The following is a 23,814-nucleotide window of genomic DNA, read 5'->3' on the forward strand; positions in this document are numbered from 1 at the left end:
AGACGGGTTAAAAGTGAACAAAACGTTGGGGGAAAAAGGACGGCAGCTAAGACTACAGGAGTACTGCAGCTGCATCTTCCTTCACAATTACTAGAAAGAGAATGCCAAGCAGATAATAATTAAGAGCTTGTGGAGGAATAGACTCAAGAAAGATCTTAAGCAAAAACGTGTGGTTTATTTTGCCGTATTTTCTCCTTTATTAGCCAATGGCAACAATTGGATAATTGTCCATGGATATACACAATAATCCATACTGCAGGACAGTGTATCCTAAGAAATATCACATTAATAAAGTTTATGTAATACTGCCATATATGTTGTTTTTTAACAGAGAACAGCGCATAAGAATTGTGTATTAACTAGCAACAAGTAAGCTATTCACCAATGGCTTCCACACTGTGCTCCTGTACAAACTGTCTCTTGCTTACCATGCCACCCTGCTCAACAACGGATTACTAAACTACCAACCCAGAAACAGGTTAATACGTGCCTTTGTCAGCCAAGGATTATCCGGCCTACTCAGCCAGCAATTGGTTTCTATGCCACCCTCACCGAACACCCACCGTATTCAGGCACAACAAGCAATACAAGTATGTCTAAGTTCATGAGAACGAGTAAGAACTTGTTAAACACCTGGGATATATGCTCAGGTTTGCTCCCTTGGAAAAAGATGAGGGTGGAGCGAGTCGGGCGGAGCAACACAACAAAAGCAATTAAAGGAAGGATCAAATTATGCACCAGTTCCGGGATTCATCAAGAATGGACGTACATTCCACAACTAGTTAACGGATGTCTGACAGGCAAGTACATACTGAAAGCCACGAACATAGTATCAGTTCTGATGAAATAAGGGGACACTACATGACATTTTGGGGGGGGGGGGGGGGGGAAGAGGTGTGGCGCAGCGGCTAGGGCGACTGACACCAGACGCTGGGGATCACGGTTCGATCCCCGGCACCGGTGGCAGGTCAGCCCAGCACCATGTCACTCTGGACAATAGCTCGCTTAATCTTACCAACAGCCCCCAGCGCAGGGATGCCTACAGGTAGCTGTGCGCTTTACAAATACTGGATTTGCATTTTCTTTTTTTCTCTTTTTTTGATACATTTTGCAGAACTGAAAAACGAACAATCCAGCCAGCATATGACAGCCTGTTTGAAGTTTCTCAACAAAATGTTGCAACAAGTACGGGAAGAAAACTAGTACCCTCTACGAAAGGCTTGGGATGGCAGTAGAGCATTAGAATATGTTTAAAGACAACACAAGGTCTGCAGTCCAAATAGTTCTCCATACTTGGGTTCAAAATAAAAGTCTCAGAATCGAGCAGAGAGACTGATAGTGCTACAACTATATCAAATATATGCATCAAAATTATGAATGTATGTAAAAAGGGTCCGGATGCGGTAGCGACACAACAAAATATTTTTTTTAAATAGTAAACTGAACTGGTGATTAGAGGACAAACAAAAGCAATAAAAAAAAGTAAGCGAGAAAGTAGCAAAAGCAGTGTTAAGCCAAATAGAAGGTATTTGTTAAGAAATGGAATAAAAATTCATTTTGTATATCACCATGGGGAGTTAATCAGAATAAACCAAGATGAATCTGAGTGCTTTTTGCATACCGCTGGAATCCCCATCATACAGCCTTAAATAGGTCATACAGTAAGAAACTGGGCCACAGCAAGGCCTAGGTGCACTACACTATCACCATGATATAAATTAATTGTGGGGGAGCACTGTGTGTTTATCGAATGCTAATTTAAAAGTGCAAACGACAGGGCCCATCTGTGTTCATGGAGAGCAAAGCAGCACAACCTGTGCCCAAAACAAGGCTCTCCTTCCCTACATGGCACTAAACATCGAGAGTCTGGTCCGATACAACACTGCACACCATTGGAAAAGTGGTTCCAAAATATATGGCAGGGAGGTGGTAACCTGCCGCGGTTGGGAAAGGGAAAACAGGGATGCAGGTAGGATGCAGCAAGGGAAGGAGGATGAGAAGCAAAACCAGACTGAAAAGTGTAGATGACAGGTGACAGAAAATAAAAACACGAGGAGAAAAAAGGAGAAGAAATTAAGGAGCTGAGATGACTGGTTGGAAATGTTGCATGGGGAGCAGTCCGAAAGCAAAGGTAAGCAGCAGAAATAGAATTAACACGTGTGAAACAATGGAAGGAGCAAGGGGAAACCGTACTGGGTAGGTAGATGAAGGGGATGAAAATCTGTAGGGGAAGAAAAGGAAATTTAAAGTGAAGGGGTGGAGGCATGCTACAGGTACACGGTGAGAAAATGCAGGGAGAGATGGAGTAAGAAAGCTACAGCCGAAGCAGTAAAGAGAAGGAATTGCTGCTGGAACAGAAGGAAGTGTGAACAGATCTGTAAGCAGAGAGTGAGAGATTAGGTTGCAACGGGAGAAGTGAAAGGAAGAGGCATTTAATAGTAGATAAATAATAAAAAGTAGTAAAAAATAGAGCTGATAGAGAATGCTAGTTTCACAAGAGTTGTCAAGGTGAAAAGATACATGTTGTATGAAAGGGAAGAATAAAAGGGGGAGTTACAGAAACAGGTAGGGGAATGGAGCGTTGCAGGAAGGGGTGACTGGGAGAACAGCAGGAAGAGAGCAGTAGAACTGTGAGCAGTTGCAGAGAAGAGATAAGTGAGAGACCGAAGGTGAAGTAGGATGAAGAACGTTAAGTATGAAGGAAAATGGAAAGCTTAGGGTTCAGTGATTATAAAGAAGAACAAAGGTTAAGATGCTGGGTGAGAGAGTAAGGGCTAGAGAAGGGGTGACAGGATGTTATTTAGCAACAGGAACAGAGAAGATGATAAAAGCATGACAACAGGTTTTCAAGGATTGGGACAGCAGCACAAAGAAAGCAAAAAACAACAAAACTGGAGAGTCCGTTCCAATCTGGCTCCTAAAACCAATATTCAAGGATGCTTATCTAATCAATAATGAAGCACATTTAAATATTCCTTTACCGCTGTCCTTAAGACCTAGAGAGGAGGGTTATCAGTGTTGTGTGTAATGTGAAAGCAGGGCTGAGGCAAATAAAGAGTACATTAAACTGAACTCCCTTCCCTAAGAATATTCTGTAGTAGGACAAACAATAAAATATGTAATCTCCTCTGTTCACCCGGGAGAGTCAATGGACTAGGGGTGCGCTGGATCCTTCAGGAGAAATTGCAGCAAGTCCATAAAAGTAAGATTTGGGGAGTGAAAGAGTAACCATTTAAATATTCCAACATCCAATTACAAAAGGAGTTGATCTTTAAAGTTTGCTTTCCAGGACACCATTTTGTTGCTCTAGCTAAAATTATTTTGAACAATAGGAACACAAATATTAACTACGAACAAAAGAGAAAAGAAATACAGTATTTATTTACTTCATGCATGAAGGTAAATGAAACCTTACCATTTATAAGGTATGGGTGGTTGCAACATTTACGGAGTTCCATCATAGTGTTCAACAGATTAGGTACATTAGCTTGGCCACCACCCTTTGAAAGAAAGGTGAAATTCTTTTCAAGGATAGCACGATAGTATTTCTTTTGGATGTTGGTCAGCTCTACTTCAATTATTGTTTCTTCTTTAGGGGCCAGGTTTTTTTCCACATCTTCCTTGAGTCGTCTCAACATCATTGGCTTCAGAATGGCTTGAAGTTTTTGCACCTAGGAGTTTGAATACAATTACTACGCAGAAATAGAACACAAAGGGGAAAAAACACTCTTGCTAAGCCAGGTTCCACAAAGAAGCTTCCCACATTTGATCAATACCATACGATTTACCCAATGCAAGTACATCTGAAGCTAACTACAGATTATCAAGCTGTTCTACTTGTTAAGTACTGGAAATGTTACTAGGAAATATATAGCTCTTTCACGAAATAATTTCTGATGTAAAAATAACAACCTGCCTTAATAATACAAATGCAATGTTATCTTAACTTCGCGATTTAATCAGCAGGAACATTTTATCATATTGTTTAATTCACAGGTACCTGTTCCTCAGTTTTAAGATCGCCAAATTCGAGCATGAAGTTGGATTCCGAAGGAAAACGCTCTGGCTCTAAGAAATTGAGCAAGCTGAAAAGTTCCTCCACAGTATTTTGCAAAGGCGTACCCGTCAGCAGTACCTTGTGCTCCTGTGATACAAAAACACAATAGTTAAAGATTGTGACTGGTGTCACAAGCCTCTTTTACTCGATTGTCAGCTTCTGACTAGTTTTTCATGGCAATAAAACCACGGTTTTTACTAGCACCTAAAATACAAAAAACTGCAATGCAAACAAGGCAAAACCTCAATACCAAGCCTGTCTTACTTACACATGTGGCATTAAGCAAAGCATCTCACAGGTAGAGCATTGGGAAAACCGGACGTATTTATGACACACACACTATACATATATAGTATATACGTATAGTGTGTGTATGTGTCATACATACATAGTTTAAATTTTCTTAGACACAGGTTTCTTAAATTGTATGAAAGGGTTTACGTTAGCCTTTTCCTGGACTGGCACCATTTTTCTTAGGCTGTCGGTGAGCTCTCAGTGGCTTCAGTGTATTGTTTTGAAACACAGTTGTGTTTAAAATACCCAAAGGTTTTGTGGTATTGTTTTCAGCTGCTATCCCATTCAACATTGCCACAAGTGAAGTAAAGAGTGTACTTCTAAAACCCCAGCTCGGGATAGCAGTTCAATTGCAAGTACAACGTCCACAAGTTCAAAACCTCAGCCGAGCACGCTTGCTTCCTGCTTTTATTATTGCAGCTGGCGCTGCCAGATTAAGGCCTTTAGTTCCCGTACCCTGCAGTGCTGACTCAGCGGAGCCAGAAGCAGAACCTCGTGTCAATCACAGGTCGAAAGCTGACTCGGCAGAGCCGGGCATCAGCAGAGTAACTCCACCAACGGCAGATAGATGACAGCCATACAATGGCCAATTACGTAAATGACAAGCATGGAGGTTAGGAAACAACACCCGGCATATTTATAGGCAGAGCAATCAACCCTCGTTGCCGTTTAAAGCACAATTCCAGCTTTCTCAAAGTAAACAGGAAAATAAGGTGCACCTGCTGCACCAAGAACGGGGTGTAGTGTTCTTTTTGATAGCACTACCTGTTTTTCTTCTAAATTTATGTTTTAACTATACATCTAAATACTAAATTACTGACAGAGAAAAAAATATAAAGATATAAAGACACTGACCAGGTCCATCATCTTCAGCCCTTCCAGCAATTTGCAGTTTCGGTTCTTCAATCTGTGGGCTTCATCAATAATTACACAGCGCCATGGAATGTTGCGGAGCTCGGGGCAATCGGTCAAAATCATTTCAAATGTGGTAATGATGGCATGAAATTTGTATGCCCCCTTAATAACACGGCCCTGAAAGTAGCAATGCTGGACATTATTATCCCACGATCGTTATGTCACTCATGAAGGTAACAGATCAAAAGCTTGTGATTGGGCACGGATGACAAAACATGAATGGAAATTACGCAAGAATCACAACATATTTTTCATTGGAAACCTACGATTTCTGAACCAGCACTCCCCCCACGTAGTCAAGTCAAACTCCTCCGTTTAAAGAGGGCAAACAAAATCATCCCAGCCCCATTAAAAAGTTGATGGATGGACACACAACTTACGAATAGCAAACTTTCAAAGCGTACACAGTCATTCCATTATAAGTCATCTTCAGCGTACCCATGCTAAGAAATAGGAAAACAAACTTGGGAGGCAAATTTGGAAACTGTTAAAAACATACTAAGATCTCGGGTGGATGTGCTCACTGGCGCCATTTGAGCGTACACAGAACTATAGCAGCTGCTACTGTTGGCTTGACCTTAGGTACCTAGTTATTTCTGATCTCCGGGGTCAACAAAACAGGTATATTAATAGAAAGTAAAGCGGGCTCTATGAGCTCTTTGCTCTCTGCAGTTGCCATATCTTGCCCTTCCTCTCAGCAGAAAATAGGTGGGGACTGGAAGTCACTGGGTGGGAACAAGAGGTAAAACCAGGGAGGCAAAGGTGGTGTAAGTGTGTGAGTTTATTTCAATCAATCATTTTATAAACTGCAGCTCTTCACCCTTGAGGGTATCCGGGCGCAGAGGTTTCACTGGTCTCGGTAGAAAAGCCAGGTCTCGAGTCCCCTTATGAATTCCACCAGATTTAATACCCAAACTGGAGAAGGTAACATTTATGCCGTCGATCTTACTGGGTCCTTCAAAAGCTCAGCCTTCGGGATTAATGAGATTTGTTGGCAGAATGCATTATTCGGAAACCTAGTTTTGAAATTCAGGAAAATAAAGGAAGAATGCAGATCCTACCTTTCTTTTTGAAGGAGGAAACACATTGCCAACTAAGGATGAGAATCCTAAAAGCAATAAGATCAGAGACAGGAATCGGAAACACAGAACGTAGAACCTACTTCCCATGGACAATCAATACTCAAGATTCACAAGACAGCTGGCTTTCGGTTGTATAGGTTTGAGGCGAAGCACCTTCTGCTACCCAAAGTCAGAGGCTGGGAATCAAGAAAGAGTCTTTGGGACCTTTGGGCTTTGCAGATATAATTCAGCCTTGCTATATACAATCAATCCCCGACGCTGTGCAGCATGAGTACATAAGGAAAAAAAGGCGACTGCATCACTTTTTAGGTGTGCGCACCAGGCATGCGTGAGACTACAACATTACACAGCCACTTTTTATTTAATTTTATTTGCTGACCCAAATCGGATTGATAAATAAAAGGGAAAACAAAACACGCAAAAGGGTTTTTTTTTTTATGGAGCAGGTGGGGGTAAGCAACATGGAGGCAAAGCAGGCTGTGCGGAATTAACATGGGGCTGTAGAGGCTAAAGCAAAATTGGGGACCTGAGCATCTGAGTGTGCGGATTGGGGGAAGAAAACACGAGGGTAGCAAACGGGCTAGTGGGAGAGCAACGTAGAGCACAGGGGATAAAAGCAAATATGGATCTGGGAGGGGGCACACAGGCCTGAAAGCAGTGCACGTGGGTGCGCGCATCAGAGGAGTGCAGGGAGAACGTCATAGGCGACAGATCGGTGCAGAGAGGGGAAGAGAAGCACAGTTGGATGACAGCTGTAAAAACATGCACTCTTGTGGAGTGCTTAAACAAAAAGATAGAAAAAAGTAGTGCCTGAAAAAGCAAGCAGTGTATGGACACAGTATTGCATCCATGCTCCAGGGGAGGGAGAAACACAATAAGAGGAAGGAAAGCTCTCACACACTAACACAAAAGAAACACGCAAATGAGAACAACAAAGCCAAACAGCAGACAGGCTCAAGTCCACAGTAAGCGGTCTAGTTGGCAAGATGTAAAAAAAAAAAAAACAATCACTAAAGCTATCTCCTCTAGCACTTTGCTTCTTGAAAGGTCATTTAGACACTCAAACATTCTGAGAATTCATGAGTGCTGCTTGGGTGCAGTATTGAAAGGGCTATGATTCCAACTAAAACTAAATGAGAAAATCCGAGTACTGTGTAGCTTGAAGGTAGGTAAAAATCTAGAGTGAGCTTAAAGCAACATGAGCCTAACTGTTGCAAAGTTGTGTAAAATATACACCGATGGACTTGCAATTACCTAGCATTTTTATTTGAAGATTCTAAAATGAATGATGCGGTTTGTGCGTTCAAGGAATGAGTCATCGGTTCTATCAGATGAGAAAGAGTACGTTTAAAATCCTACAATAGTTTTAGCCCATCCAGTGGTGCTCTTTGCAAAAATGCTCTATTAAATTCCAAAATAGTAGAAATTTGACCCACGTAGTCTGTTGATGCCAACAGGCTGCACTTATTGTTGGTCGTTCGTACTGAGCAACTTTCGATCGCTTCGGAGAACGTCAGTCGGCTGAGTCTGATTTTTGAAAAAGACGTGTTTTTATAGCTTTGCTGATTTCAAGAAGGTGGTTGTTTGTTATTTTCCTAGGTACGGTGTTCCACAGTCAAGAATGAACTACCACCGATCTGGATTGTTCTGAACACGGGATGGTTTGTAATGGTGGAGCGCTCCATCTGAGGTGTTGCGTTTGGCTGCAGCCTGCAGTATGTGAATTTCCACTATGTAATTTTTCACTGGAGTGATGGGATAAGCCATCACCTCCACCTTTATCAGTATACGGACAAGAGGCAATTTAAAATGCCCCCTGTGCACGGACACACCGTCTGCCATATTTTGCAGCGTTGCACAACGTTATCCTGTTAATGCTGTGTTATATTTTGTTTTTGCCAAGGTTTATGGCATTTCATGCTATGATGGTATGGAATGTTATGTAAAATTATGTCAAGTATTTTAACGTGACCGTTGCGCACTGTATCCTATGGCTATTGCTACAATATTTTTTTTAAACATGAAATGACATTTCGTCTAAGCATTAATCAAACATTCATGAAATTAACATACAATGTCTGTTTTTGCATTGAGGTTTATCACTTCATATAGGTGATTTTAATCCATTGTATTCACACAAAATATTCTCTTGTAGCATAATTTCTTTGTAGACAATGTGTAATGTCCATAAATTCCGTTTCTTTGTTAAGCCTTTATATTTAACGTGCCCAATGCATTTCGGGCCCCATTGGCCCTTCCTCTGGGGCTGAAAATCTGCAAATCATACAAACAATGCAATTTCAATACAATCCTCATGTAATGCGCAGGGGAACATAATGACAAATTAACATTTCAATGTTTATAATTGATTGTGCATCAAATGGTTCACAACAGCACAAAATATTTTGCTTTAAATAGTCTCCGTTATTCACAATTATAAATGGTTGTCTGATAAAAAAAGTCAAAACAAAAAATGGCAGATTACCGTGGTGAAGTAAAACCAAGAAACCACTCGTGTGCTCAGGAAAAGTAAAATATTAAGAATATCGACCTCTTAACCACATTATCACCCAGTACCTATGAGTGTGATTGAAAACCTAATGATATCCAAGAACCCGAATAACACCTATCGTAGCGATAACTAATCAGAAAGCCATGAATAAACACCAAAACTCATCTCACCAAACTTCTTATTTATATCCGGCTGACTTATGGAACTCCACCCTAATGTCTCGACTAAAACTCCTAGAAAAAATAAAAAATGAAAAAATGCCGGTATTACCTAAACGCTAACCTACATCAAAAAAGATTATCACAAGAGCATATCACTGTTGTACCTTCGTATCCTACCAACAGGACTTGTATTCCAATTTTATCCATGTAAGCCCAACGTCGTTCGAAAGGATTTGTTCTTAAACACGTCGTGAAAACATCTCATCCCAACATGTTAGATCTCCTGAATTGAATCTTCCACAACACGCCGGTAACCGCGTGTTCAAAAATACTAAACGTGGAGTGCTCAAAAGAGAGAAAGGACTACTCAAAACTAAAACCACTCTGTGATGGGAGCCATCTTGAAATGGTACACTTCCAAACTCTACTATAAAACTCTGATCGGAAACTACGGCGGACGAACAGTTACTCAAGACTCCTTACATGGGGGCCATCTTAGCCTAGTACCGAATACGTGAAAAATCACCTACTAATATCAGCGTTTTGGGGATAAGATATCCGTATCACACGAGTGGTGTGAGAGGATTCACTCACTAAGTAAAAATATCATAAAAGATGAATATTCACGCTTGGTTATATTCGGTACTAGGCTAAGATGGCCCCCATGTAAGGAGTCTTGAGTAACTGTTCGTCCGCTGTAGTTTCCGATCAGAGTTTCTTAGTTTGGAAGTGTACCATTTCAAGATGGCTCCCATCACAGAGTGGTTTTAGTTTGGAGTAGTCCTTTCTCTCTTTTGAGCACTCCACGTTTAGTATTTTTGAACACGCGGTTACCGGCGTGTTGTGGAAGATTCAATTCAGGAGATCTAACATGTTGGGATGAGATGTTTTCACGACGTGTTTAAGAACAAATCCTTTCGAACAACGTTGGGCTTACATGGATAAAATTGGAATACAAGTCCTGTTGGTCGGATATGAAGGTACAACAGTGCTATGCTCTTGTGATAATCTTTTTTGATGTAGGTTAGCGTTCAGGTAATCACGGCATTTTTTCATTTTTTATTTTTTCTAGGAGTTTTAGTCGAGACATTAGGGTGGAGTTCCATAAGTCAGCCGGATATAAATAAGAAGTTTGGTGAGATGAGTTTTGTTGTTTATTCATGGCTTTCTGATTCGTTATCACTACGATAGGTGTTATTTGGGTTCTTGGATATCATTAGGTTTTCAATCACACTCATAGGTACTGGGTGATAATGTGGTTAAGAGGTCGATATTCTTTATATTTTACTTTTCCTGAGCACACGAGCGGTTTCTTGGTTTTACTCCACCACGGTAATCTGCCTTTTTTAAAAAAACTTTATTTATCTTTTTTCTCAGACAACCATTTATAATTGTGAATAACGGAGACGATTTAAAGGAAAATACTTTGTGCTGTTGTGAACCATTTGATGCACAATCAATTATAAACATTGAAATGTTAATTTGTCATTATGTTCCCCTGCGCATTACATGAGGATTGTATTAAAATTGCATTGTTTGTATGATTTGGAGATTTTCAGCCCCGGAGGAAGGGCCAATGGGGCCCGAAATGCATTGAGCACGTTAAATATAAAGGCTTCACAAAGAAACGGAATTTATGGACATTACACATTGTCTACAAAGAAATTATGCTACAAGAGAATATTTTGTGTGAATATAATGGATTAAAATCACCTATATGAAGTGATTAACATACAATGTCTGTTTTTGCATGGAGGTTTATTTCATGAATGTTTTTGATTAATGCTTAGACGAAATGTCAGATCATGTTTAAAAAAAATATTATAGCAATAGCCATAGGATACAGTGCGCAACGGTCAAGTTGAATTACTTGATATACTTTTATTTGATTTATGACCTGTTCTAGATAGCATGTCAAACATTGCAGCATGCCGTTTTTTCTAAAATAAATTCCCCCAAAAAACAAACAAAAAAAAAAAACACAAAAAGTATACAGGAGTTTAGTTCAAGGAGTGCTCCTCTTTTCAAATTATGGAATTTTAAGTCCCATTATTTAATGTTTGTAGGTTATGTTACATAATACAAAAATATGCATTGCTCTGCCACGCTCAGCTAGATCAGGCCATGTTAGATTATGCTAGGCTATCATTTTTATTGTGTGGACAACCTTGTCTCTAGTATCTTTGATTTATATTTTATGCATGGGACCAAGTCTCAAAGCCCAAATCAAAGCAAGATGCTCTAACATTATAATTGGTTTAATAAGCCCATATATTAAAAGACAGACGAGGCAATAGCACTGCAAATAACACTAGAGTGTACATTCACTGCCTCATGTTGCAGAACAGTTGTGGCTCTCTTTCAAGGTTACTTCTCAGGCTGTCCTTCAGACACAGCCTGTATGCTTTTTCACAGCAGTTACACCAGGGCAGGTTCGAAGCAGTACTCGCAATGTGGGCACAATAAAGTGCAAGATTCCTGCACATGGCTGTTATTTACCTTCCTGAAGCAGCAATCTGAGACAGACAAGAGGGTAGAACTGAACTAGAAGCTTCCTCACCTTGAACAACAGAAACTACAGTCACACCCTAATCTCTATAATCCACCAGAATGGACATTTTAGGAAGAACTAATCAGCAGTTCCCTGCTAACAGTCTTCTAAAGGTAGCCCTCTTTCCACCATCCTCACTTTAATGTCTGGATCCCCTCCCTCCAGCCACAGTAATTCAGGCAATACACTTCCACTGTCTGGGAAGCTCTCCCCTCCATGCCCCCCCTCCCCGCTACGCTAATCCGGGGGGGGGGGGGTGGACCAAAATAGATTCAACAGACTAATTCGCAGACCCGATCACACACACGTCTACTACCATACAAGTATTACATGCACTGTATACATACTCGGGATGTCAGTTCCAGGCTCTACTATTGCTATGATCATGAGATTACAACAGACCTGGAGAGCAGCCTAAAGATCAATATTTCCTTAAATAGGTGTCCAATCATAACTTTAGCCTTCCAGAGCAAGTTGCATGGCATGCAGGTCCAGCAGATTTATGTAGTGCACTGCTCCACTGGACAACCAGTCCCCTCATTGATACCTTGAGCCCCTCCGTTTCTTCAGCTACTCAAAGTATAGGAATACATGTACCCCCGATTTACGAAGATGGACCTCAATCACTGACATGACCTTTGTAAAGACTTCAGGGGCTAGTATAAGGCCAAAAGGTAGAGCAATGAACTGGAAGTGGACTGGTGCCACAACAAAGCAGAGATGCTTTGTGAGACTGCAGGGTTGGCACGTGAAAGTATGGTCTTGCTGGTCCAGGTATGCCATGCAATACTAGTGCTCCAAGTACTATCTTCTTTTGTGCTATGGTTCATCTTCAACTTCTTACTGAATAGGTTACTTACCTCCGGTAATGATGTACCTGGTAGAGAAACACCGTTATCAAAGGGAAGTAACTTAATTCATCTGATAGAGAAACTAGTTATAGATTCTTTACCTTGTCAATAGATACCACAGCAATACCAACCCCGGAGGAGGAACTACGAACCAAGATCACACGAGAAAGTCCTGTAGGACAGAACGGGCATAGTACCCATTCATTTGTACTTGGCTGTCCAGGCAGTAGTGTCTGGTAAACGTGTGCAGGGATGCCCACCTTGCTGCCCGACAGATATTCAGGATTGGGACTCCGCGTGCGAATGCAGTGGTTGCAGCTGTTGCTCTAGTAGAGTGAACACGCAACCCCACAGGAGGTTCCTTCTTTGCTAATGTGTAGCACAATTTAATGCAGAGGACAACCCCTCGAATGGTAGTCCTTTTCTGTACTGCCCGACCTTTCTTTGCACCCACATAAAAAGTTTATCATCCATCCGGGATTCTTTGGTACATTCAAAATAAAATAAAAATACACACATTTTGAGTCCAGGCGGTGGAGTCTCTCCTCTTTCTTGGAGGGATGTAGGGGTGGGCAGAGTAATGGATTGTTCCACATGAACACGCATGCCTACCTTAGGAAGGAACAAAGCTTTTGTACAACGTACCACTTTATCTGGATGAACGGACAGCCAAGGAGGCTTGAGAGACAGAGTCTGCGAGCAGAGGTGATGGCAATAAGGAAAGCAGTCTTAAGGGTTAGAAGTCTAAGAGCGCAATTTTGAAGATGCTTGAAGGGAGCATACAAGAAAAGTCAAGACCAAATTGAAATCCCATTGGGGCATTATGAAAGGAGATGGGGGAAACTAGTAAGACCTTAAGGAATCTGTTGACAAATGGAGATTTGAATTAAGAAGGATGATGTGGAAGTCTCAGAAAGGCAGAGATAGCAGAAAAATAAGCCCTTAAGGGTGTCCAAAGCAGAACCCTGCTGGGCCAAAGAAAGTATATACCTGAGAACCTCTGAAAGAGGGGTAGAAAGGGGTTCAGCAGCCTTTGCTGTACACCATGCCACAAATTTGCTCCATCTACAGGCATATACCGTTTTAGCTGGCTGTCAAGATGACATCACAGACTTCGGGTGGAAGGTCGAAAGCTGTAAACTGCAGCTGCTCTATCTCCACGCAAGGAGGTGGAAGCTGGACAGGTTCGGGTGAAGAACCGTCCCCTGCTACTGCGACAGAAGATCCTCCCGAAGGGGCAGTCTGATTGGAGGATCGATGGCCAAGCTCAGAAGGTCGCAATATCAGCCTCTTCGTGCCCAATCCGAAGCCAAAAGAATGACTTGAGCCTGATCATGCTTGTTTTTCTTGAGCACTCTGGGCAGAAGTGGTATCGGTGGAAAGGCGTAGAGGAGGCCGAGGTACCACGTTGCCGAGCAAGTGAGCGCCTCCTTGGAAACCCCAACGCGCAATACTACTGACATTGTGTGTTCTCTTTGGAGGTAAACAGATCTAAATAAAGCTCTCCCCACTGCTGAAAGAGACCTTGCTCCACCTCCGGATGGAGATGCCATTCGTGATCGACCCTGAACCGACTGCTGAGTTTGTATGCCCTGGCATTCAGAGAACCTGCCAGGTGGTGAACCACCAGGGATATGCCCTAATGTTCCAGTCATGTCCCACCTGTCCAACGTGATGGACTACCAGTGGAGGAGATGATGGTGAAACCTGCCTCTAACTGGCTGATGGGCCAGAAACGTTGGACTAGGAAGGCTTGGAGGCAGTGGCAGAGGGGGAAAGGGCGGACTTGCCAGCCTACTGGCTCGCTGCTCGATGAGGATGTTGAGTCCCGCCTACGCAGCCATGCAGAGGCGGTACAGCTTGCATGACTCAGTGGCTGGTCTAGGCAAGACATTGCTGGGCGCCCCTTCTGTAGCCACGAAATGGAGACTGAAGGGGGGGGTGGAGAAGAGAATGTGCCTTTTGAAGATGAGGCTTGGACAACCGAGCGCTTAGTGAAAGGATGTTGCACAAGGAACACTGGGTCGCCCGGAGTGGGGCGGCAGACAATTTTCTGTTCACAGGGGGCTCCTGGGCTGGGACTAAGTGCCCAGAAGGACATCAGTAAGGGCTTCATTAAAGGGTAAAAATGACTTGGAAGAAGAAGTCGCAGGCTGAAGCATCACTGTCAGAAGGTTAGCCCTGACTGCCATCGAAGGGAGCTTGAGGCCAAGGACCTTGGCTGCCCTGCTCACCACAACAGCGTGGGAGGCTCCCTCCTCCGTAGCCACAGTAGGGGGAGAAAGCAAGCCAGTTTCTGGGGAATTATTCAACCCACTGGCATTACCCAGGTCCATCTGCCACTCCAAAGGGTCTTCAAGCTGGTCTATTAAAGGGTCCAGCTGCACCTCCCGTTTTTCTTCACCACCTCCTAGCACAAAATCAGCAGCAGGGACGAACATAGGAACAAAAGTCCCTTTCGGCATCAGAGTAGATGTCGATCAACGTTGGTCTGGCTCAGTGTCCTTGTCGGGGATGTGGTCTGTCGACCGGCGGTCCAGTCGACGCTGGGAGTGTCGTCACCAGGACAGACATTGGTGAAAGTCGAGTTAGATTGATCGACGTTGGGCCGGATGAGACAACGGATCCACAGGGCCCTCCAGAGACAAGGCTGAAACACCCAGCGTCGAAGGCCTGGGGCCCCTAACCGACTCTACAGGGCCGAAAGGTACACCAGCAGAGCTGGGCTGCCCATAATCAAGGTGGATGGCCTCATAAAATTGACCTAATTGGACAGGAGATGCTCAGACTACTGGAAAAGCAGCGAGGCATGGAGTAGTCTTAGTAAGAGGCTCGGTGTCCCGCGTCGGTCGATGGAAGGGGTGGATTCGAAGAACATCTATGCTTCTTCTTGCAGTTACACGACTACACGACAATTTAGAATGGGATGATGAGTGCGGGCTCCGAAACCGTTCTCAGAACCTTCCTCTCAAACGAGAACAGGAGCGATGCAGATCCGGCTGCTGGGCCTTCAACAGTTTCCGGGACTGCTCCCGCAAAGCCTTCGGATTTATGGCCCAGCAGTCGGAGCACAACTTTGAGTTGTGGTCGCGCTCCATGCACCCAAGGTACACGTGGTGCATATCTGTCACGGACATCATCCGATGGAAGGATCTGCAGGGCTTGAATCCGGTTCTACGCTGTGAAATCTAGACAATACCATGAGTCCAAGACAAAAGTAAAAAAAATTAAAAAAAGGCTAGGCAACAAATTGCTAAGGGGTAGCTCTCTCCGAATCTGCGCATAGGCTGGCGTGGAAAAAAGAGAACTGACGTCAGAGTGCCCGGGAGGAGTCTATATAGGTCCCGCTACATAATTTCCTGTGCGCACAAAGCCGGTCATGGAGCCAACCAATGCCGCCTACCTATTCGCAGGGGTACTGCTGATGATAAATCTCTGGATCCAGAATGACTTCTGGGGGAAATTCACAAGGTAAAGAATCTAGAACACTAATATCAGATAAGGGAGGACTTCAGAACGCAGCGGTCTAAAATTAATCTCAAGTCCCCCCCCTGCTTGGGGGCTATTAAGTAACAGGAGTAGCAGCCCATTCCACACTTGCTTGTAGTACAATCTTAGTCCCCATAGTGAGCAACAGTTCCTAGGAAAGGTTACTAGCATGGTCTAGCAAAATCTGGGTGCAAACAGACGGGATATGTGAGGAATGGGCATAACCAAGACAGACAACCTGAAGGACTCACAGGTCTGAAGTTATCAAGTGCAAGTGAGTTAGCAAGGCTTTCTCTCGTCCCCTAGCAACGGTTCGAAGGGCAAACTAATTTTTGCAAAGTTATTACCTAGCTCCTGAGTCAATACAGGAATAACCCAACGTGTCATGTCCCAGAAGTGATTATAGAAGCCCAACATGCACGTGGCATTAGAAGAATGCAGCTTGACTGCTGAAGAAAAAAAACCTTTACTGCATCAATTCTATTGGACTCCTTATGCTGAAGTCAAGGAGTTAGAATTCACATTGCAAGTGAAGGACTGTACTACATGGCTCTCTGGTGTGGGCTGCTGTGTCATCTTGGGGTCACCTAGAGCGAATATACGGTACATGGCAACGTGACAATTTACCAACAGGGCAGAAAATCATTTTGCCTAGGCTGATCATAAATCAGTCCGTCACAGCCTTATCAAGTAGAAGGGTCAAGATTACAAAATCTCAGGAAGAATATCAGCCTTAGTCTCCACCATGGGGAGGGTTCGTTCTAGCACTTCTGCTGTCCTTCTTGATACAGTAGTAAAAGAATCACTTTCTTTGGTCTGAGATCCCAAAGGTGAATCAATGACGGACTCTGGTCAGGGATACAAGCCACTCGTCTGTAAACGCAGATTCAGTATGAGGAGAAAGTCATTTATTGGCCTGCTCCTCATCATTCAAGTAAAAAAATCCTGTTTTGCTTCAGAGTCAGACTCAAAAGTATCTTCTAATAGCTTGAATTTTATTGCCAAGGTAGAGTAACTGGAGGAGTGGCGTGCTCCACAACTGGATGCATTTTTATAGTATGACATTGTCCAAAACCTAGCCGAAGAAGGATCGCAGTTCTTAGTCAAACCCGGATTCAATGATGCAAATGGAGGATCAAGGTGAAAGGCCTGTGGCACAGGAATGGGCACAGCACAGTCACGAACATGGGAAAGGCTGACTTCTGGGACTTGGAGTAATATCACTGCACACTGCTAAGAAAGAAGAAAAGTTCAAAATCCCTTTGATAAAGAACCAAAATTGGTACGAGTGGTGCTTCAGATCAGGATCAAAGGGCACAGAAAAAAGGGGAATCAATGTCACCATGCAGGGATGACACCTATGTTAGGTTCTGTGTCACGGTCTCTGAAGCGGGATGTAGTCTCGAATAAGGCAGATATCCCCACCCGCCGAAGGATAAGAGCTACTGCAGAAGAGGCTGGCTCCTGGGGAGATTCACAAGGTGAGGAATATGTCGTCCGTAGTAGTCCTCAGAAAAAGACTGTAAACATTATGATGACATTATAAAAAACAGAAAACTATCTATCACAAACATTGATTTGAAGTGGCTATAGCCACACAAATGTTTTAACTAGGGAGAATTTCAATACCCTTTCTACATCTAAAGAATGTAAAAACACAGAGGGGCTGATTCCGATGGCCGGTCGGATAGCTGTCAGTAGCCTTACCCTGCGACCGACACGTACCCGGAGCCAGTCCGTCCTGTAGAGTAAGTACGATGCGCATAACTGCCAAAAACACGACCGACACGTAGGCTGTGAATCAAGACCCATTCTCCGTCCGAGCCGTAACTCCTAAAGAGGAACCGTGTCGCCCGGAAGCAGTATCCATAGCAGTTTCCGGCATGACAAGTACGATGCGTACTTCCTACGCGCCGGACTGGTCGTCACGTCACAGCATCTGGAAAACAAGCATAACGGCTACGAGATGGACCAGCTTGCAGCGGGTACGAGACGGAGCAACCAGCAGCGTGTACGATACGAACACATCATGAATCCCATCGCGCAGGTCATACCAGTACTCTACATCTATGACCGGCTCAGGAGCCGACAGCGCAGGCGGTAAGTCAGACACCTACCACATAAACAAACGACATGTACCCGCAAAATGGCGCACACACACACAGGGAATCCACATCCTGGCCACTAACACCCCACCATTGGGGTTGCATGGCCAGCACCACTAACACCCCCACCCATAGGGGGCCTGTTGCCCATCACTACTGCCACCCCCACCCATAGGGACTATGTTGCCCATCACCCCTGCCACCCCCACTCACAGGGGACCTGTTGCTCATCACTACTGCCACCCCCACCCATAGGGACTATGTTGCCCATCACCCCTGCCACCCCCAATCACAGGGCTTATGTTGCCCATCATCCCTGCCACCCCCACTCACAGGTGACCTGTTGCCCATCACTACTGCCACCCCAACCCATAGGGACTATGGTGCCCATCACCCCTGCCACCCCCACTCACAGGGGACCTGTTGCCCATCACCCCTGCCACCCCCACTCACAGGGGACCTGTTGCCCATCACCCCTGCCACCGCCACCCATAGGGACTATGTTGCCCATCACCCCTGCAACCCCCACTCACAGGGGACCTGTTGCCCATCACCCCTGACACCCCCACTCACAGGGGACCTGTTGCCCATCAACCCAGACACCCCCACTCACAGGGAACCTGTTGCCCATCACCCCTGCCACCCCCACTCACAGGGGACCTGTTGCCCATCACTACTGCCACCCCAACCCATAGGGAGTATGTTGTCCATCACCCCTGCCACCCCCACTTACAGGGGACCTGTTGCCTATCACCCCTGCCACCCCCACTCACAGGGGACCTATTGCCCATCACCCCTGTCACCCCCAGCCATATGGCTTATGTTGCCCATCACCCCTGCCACCCACACCCATAGGGGACCTGTTGCCCGTCAACCCTGCCACCCCCACCCACAGGGGACCAGTTGCCCATCACTACTGCCACCCCCACCCATAGGGACTATGTTGCCCATCACCCCTGCCACCCCCACTCACAGGGGACCTGTTGCCCATCACCCCTGCCACCCCCACTCACAGGGGACCTGTTGCCCATCACTACTGCCACCCCCACCCATAGGGACTATGTTGCCCATCACCCCTGCCACCCACACCCATAGTGCTTATGTTGCCCATCACCCCTGCCCCCCCCCACTCACAGGGCTTATGTTGCCCATCGACCCTGACACCCCCACTCACAGGAGACATGTTGCCCATCACCCCTGCCGCACCCCAGTCACAGGGGACCTGTTGCCCATCACCCCTGACACCCCCACCCATAGAGATTATGTTGCCCATCACCCCTGCCAACCCCACTCACAGGGCTTATGTTGCCCATCACCCCTGACACCCCCAGTCGCAGGGGACCTGTTGCCCATCACCCCTGACACCCCCAGCCATAGGGCTTATGTTGCCCATCACCCCTGCCACCCACGCCCATAGGGGACCAGTTGCCCATCAACCCCTGCAACCCCCACTCACAGGGGACCTGTTGCCCATCACCCCTGCCACCCACGCCCATAGGGGACCTGTTGCCCATCACCCCTGCCACCCCCACTCACAGGGGACCTGTTGCCCATCACCCCTGCCACCCCCAGCCATAGGATGGGTGATGCGCAACACATCCAGCATACGCAACCATCAGGTATGTCCGCAAAATACATCCCCCATGACATCATGACAACAGTGTGTAGTCTGTGACAAATGCCCACAACAGTGATTATGGCTACGAGCATACAATGTAAGTAACAGCACATGTGTGACCAACACATGAGTGTGACATACACAAGGCAAGCATCACCATAGCACTGTGGCAATGTAAAAAGAACACCCCCTCACTGTGTAGAGAAGAAGTTAAGTGGGGGCTCACAAAATGCAGCAGATGTGGAGCATTGTGGTGATGGGGACCAAACCCCCCTCATCACAGTGACCAAAAGGTAAGGGTCATCATGGTCAAAGATGTAAATAACAAACAGCATGTATGATCCCTGCTCCCAACACATCAAACACTTCTGGGGCAAACTAGTGGTTGTGTCCCATACACACAGATGTGGTGAGGCTAACAGTGCTGTGAAAACATAACACACTCTCGGCCATGTGCAGACAAGCACCACACATGGCTGCTGACAATGCATACAGCGTACAATGACAACAGCAGAAGTGACCATCACCAAGCATGCACACATCTCGAAAATAGACACACCAATCAAAACAACATGTGTAGACTGTAGGTGTCAGCTCACAAACTCCCATTCCATGCCAGCAATGGCACCCAACAACCAGGATGAATGTGCACAATAATGTGAAATGACTCACAGGGACAGCAGGCAAAATCACAGAAACAGCATCCAGACAAAGGCCCACAACGGCAATACCAATGCACTGGTGCAGATGCACAAACAGGCAAACTCACACTGCACATCAGACACAACATGTGTGTGTGTGTCACAGTATCCCCAGGCAACTACACAACACATGAGGGGGGCTGAACCAAAGTGACACAGATGTGGACACAGTGCCATACAAAAGTAAACCATCATTGGGACACCCTCAGTGGGCAATCAGGCATTGGGAGATGAGAGGGAGCACACCAGACACATGTGACACAAGCTGGAATCAACACCAACTAACACAGCAAGAGACTGACACACAACACCACTACCGCCAGGGACCAGACAGTGGGGTGACACAAGCATGCATGACACCTCCACTGTGATGACAAATGCAGATGTCGTACAAACTGGGAAACCCAGACATGTGTCCTGTGCCACAAATGTACATCATACATACACAAACACTAATCACTCAGCATGGCCCCTCATCCATGGACAAACGTGAGCTAGGGGACCATCCATGCAAACATTCACATCAGTCCACCATCAACACCACACACCTGAACTGCAACAATGTGCATCTGTGAAGTCCACATGGACAGGTGACATTGCACATGCACCCATGACAAACAGGAATGTTGCCAGGAACTAAGGTGCACACACACATCACACAAGGACTGTTTACAACCCAGGTGAATGACAGACACACTGCACAGTATGCGGTACATGGCCATGACCTCATAGCTCATGTAACCTTCAGAATCGCTGCCACAGTCCCAGGACTATGCAGATGCCAAGGAGGAACACAAGGCACCCATGCTGACACCTGCCAGCATCGCTACCGTGAACCCGACAAGTGGGAGCAGTCACAGACACATTTAAATGTCTCAATCACTGAAAACTACATGATATTGCGAACAAACCAGTGCCTTGAGGAACCCTGACAGTGTCCCATCTGTGCCTGACATCATCACCACTCAGAACTGACAAATCCCAATGATGATACACCAATTAACAGTAGCGTGTCATTTACCCACACATCTGGTAGCCCATTGGAAAAGTAGTGGGATGAACCCAGTACCACCCAGCAAGCATCAACAACAGGAACATATCAAGGGAACCCTGTCTGTGTATGAACAGGGATTTGGACACACACACATGCACATACAACACACACCATGGGCCCAGGCCATGTCACTAACTTGAGGGGACACAACTCCTGTGGGAGCCCAGCTGTACCAAACATATTCACCGCAAGTTCCACTCATGTCTGCAGAACACTTGGTCAGTCAGCCATCAGTTACCACACAATGAAGGCTCTGGTCACAACAGCCTGGGTACGGGAGTCTCCCCTAAGTCAGCTGCACATACCCAAAACATATGTCTAGCAAGTTGCACAGAGGACCCAGTTGCTCCAATTACAATGGTGCACGCACCTGTAGGGCCAGTAGTGATGAGCACGAAGCATGTGGAAGTGACAATTTGGACAATGGGAAGCACATCACATGTGCAGGGGTGCAAGCCACAGATGTGACCATGACAATGAAATGCTAACAGAGAGATGTACACAAATAGTTGATCCAGACACACCCAGGTAGCTGCAAAGGATGAAATGGATACCCACCAGAATAGGATACATATCTCATGGACCACAGGAAGTACCTCACATCAACACATCAGTATGCAACATTGTAAACCAAGCATTACAGGTGCAAGGGCATGTAAAACAATATCAACATGATGTACAGCTAAATCAAGTTCACAGGGACAAAGAAAAAAGCTTTATTCAGCATATGAAAAGCGAAACATCTGTTCCAACAAAAGGCCAATGGCCAGTCCATGTCAAAATGGCAAGGAGTGAACTAGAGTGACAACTGTCACACATTACTTGCCTGCACTGCTAAGGACATCCCCTCGGAGGAGCATACATGGGGGCAGGCCAGGCACCGCAGGGACAGGATCAGGGCGCAGCAGAAGGAGGCAGTGAAGAGGTGGGGGATGCAGGCGAGACACTTGCAACTGCAGTGGAGCTGACTGAAGTGGTGGGTGCTGTCACAACTGTGGGGCACAAGTCAGATGGGGTGGGTGCTGGCACAACTCCAGTGGGCAGGTCAGATGGAGTGGATTGGGTCCCCACTGCAGTGCCCAAGTCAAACGGGGTGGTAATGGACTCCAAAGCAGTGCCTACATCCATGGGAGCGGAATGGGGGACAGGTGAGGTCGGCAGGGGGGGGGGGGGGGGGGGGGGGGGGGAGACACGGTCCCCACATCAGTGGCACCAACTGTCTGACCAGGTGTGGAGGAGCAAGTGCTAGGGGGGGGATGGCCTTAGCATTTTGGGGATGGTGTATCTGTGTGTGGGGGAACCCGGGGCAGGGAGTGGCGGGGGAACCTCTGGAGTGGTGGCCTGGGGGATGGAGGACGGAGACTTTGCCTTGGAGCTGCGTGGTGGCGGTGGGGTCTTGCTCTTCTTGCGCCGGGGGGACTTGCGGGTGGGCGTCTCGGTCTGACTGCGCCTGGGGGAGGGTGTCCGGGTGTGAGGGGCACTCTCTTCTGTGTGTGGGGACTTCCTCTTCCCCTTGTAATCAGGATCTGCTGGGTCGGTGGGGAAGAGGCCAAGGTCACAGAGGAAGAGCTTTTGGGGAGATGGGGTTGCAGGTGAGGCAAGGGAAGGGGGCTGGGAGGGAGAGGTCTGGGAGGACTGTGGAGTGGTTGTGGATGACTGTGTGTCAGCAAACCAGCCCCTGTGAGTGTGGAATCAGTCCCCTGCGCTGGAGTGCACGTCTAGCCCTTGGTTTGGGGGTTTCTGTTCTTGGGACAGGTAGGCTGCTAGGAATCATGGGTGGTGCAGGGGTAGGAGGGCTGTGGGACTATTGGAGGAGGGACACTGCTGCAGTCAGGGAGGCCACGGACTGGTTGGTTCTCTGTAGGGCAGACATGCCCGATGAAATGCCCTCCATGAACGACACCAGTTGCGTCAACAGACTGGTGTGTGCATGGAGGACACTCAGGATCGATGTCTGCCCTACATGGATCTGTCTAAGTAAGTCCACAGACTCCTCACTCAGGGCAGCAGGGGACACAGGGGCAGGTGGTGTGGTGCCTGGCACAAAGGAGACATGCTCACGAACACGGGAGCCCACAGGGACCTCTGGGATGGGAGCCGATGGGAGGGTGGTGGTGGTGGCGGAGACAGCCTCACTAGCTGGTTTTTGGTGGCTGCTGACACCCGCCTCCACAGGAGAGTCATCCTCAGAGCTGCTGTGGCCTTCAGCTGGGGGGATGGTGCTGACGACTCCTGTGTGTGGCTCAACTCGCCCTCCGTGCCACTGGGTCCACCTGACTCCTCTCCTTCTGTCCCTGTAAGGCTCTGTGGCTCCTCCTGGTCCATGGAGCTGTCCCCTCCTGTGGCCATGGATGTATCTGGGTAGGAATAAGAAGTAAGAGAACAACATCAGTCACCTGCACCAACTGTACACACCACAGTGAG

The 23,814-nt window shown here is 46.2% G+C and overlaps 1 protein-coding gene across 5 annotated transcripts in view; it reads right to left on the reverse strand.

The window, feature by feature from the left end:
- CHD7 (chromodomain helicase DNA binding protein 7) overlaps positions 1–23,814 on the reverse strand; it is an 801,383-nt gene that overhangs the window by 118,835 nt on the left and 658,734 nt on the right. For all 5 annotated transcript variants that reach the window (XM_085605557.1, XM_085605559.1, XM_085605558.1 and 2 more), the window contains exons 13-15: positions 5,207–5,383; positions 4,001–4,144; positions 3,416–3,671 (exon numbers count right to left, since the gene is read on the reverse strand). In XM_085605557.1, coding sequence (XP_085461683.1) covers positions 3,416–3,671; positions 4,001–4,144; positions 5,207–5,383 — 577 coding nt within the window. The remainder of the gene's footprint in view (positions 1–3,415; positions 3,672–4,000; positions 4,145–5,206; positions 5,384–23,814) is intronic.

Source organism: Triturus cristatus, chromosome 5_1 (genome assembly GCF_964204655.1).
Source record: "Triturus cristatus chromosome 5_1, aTriCri1.1, whole genome shotgun sequence".
NCBI classification, from domain to species: domain Eukaryota; kingdom Metazoa; phylum Chordata; class Amphibia; order Caudata; family Salamandridae; genus Triturus; species Triturus cristatus.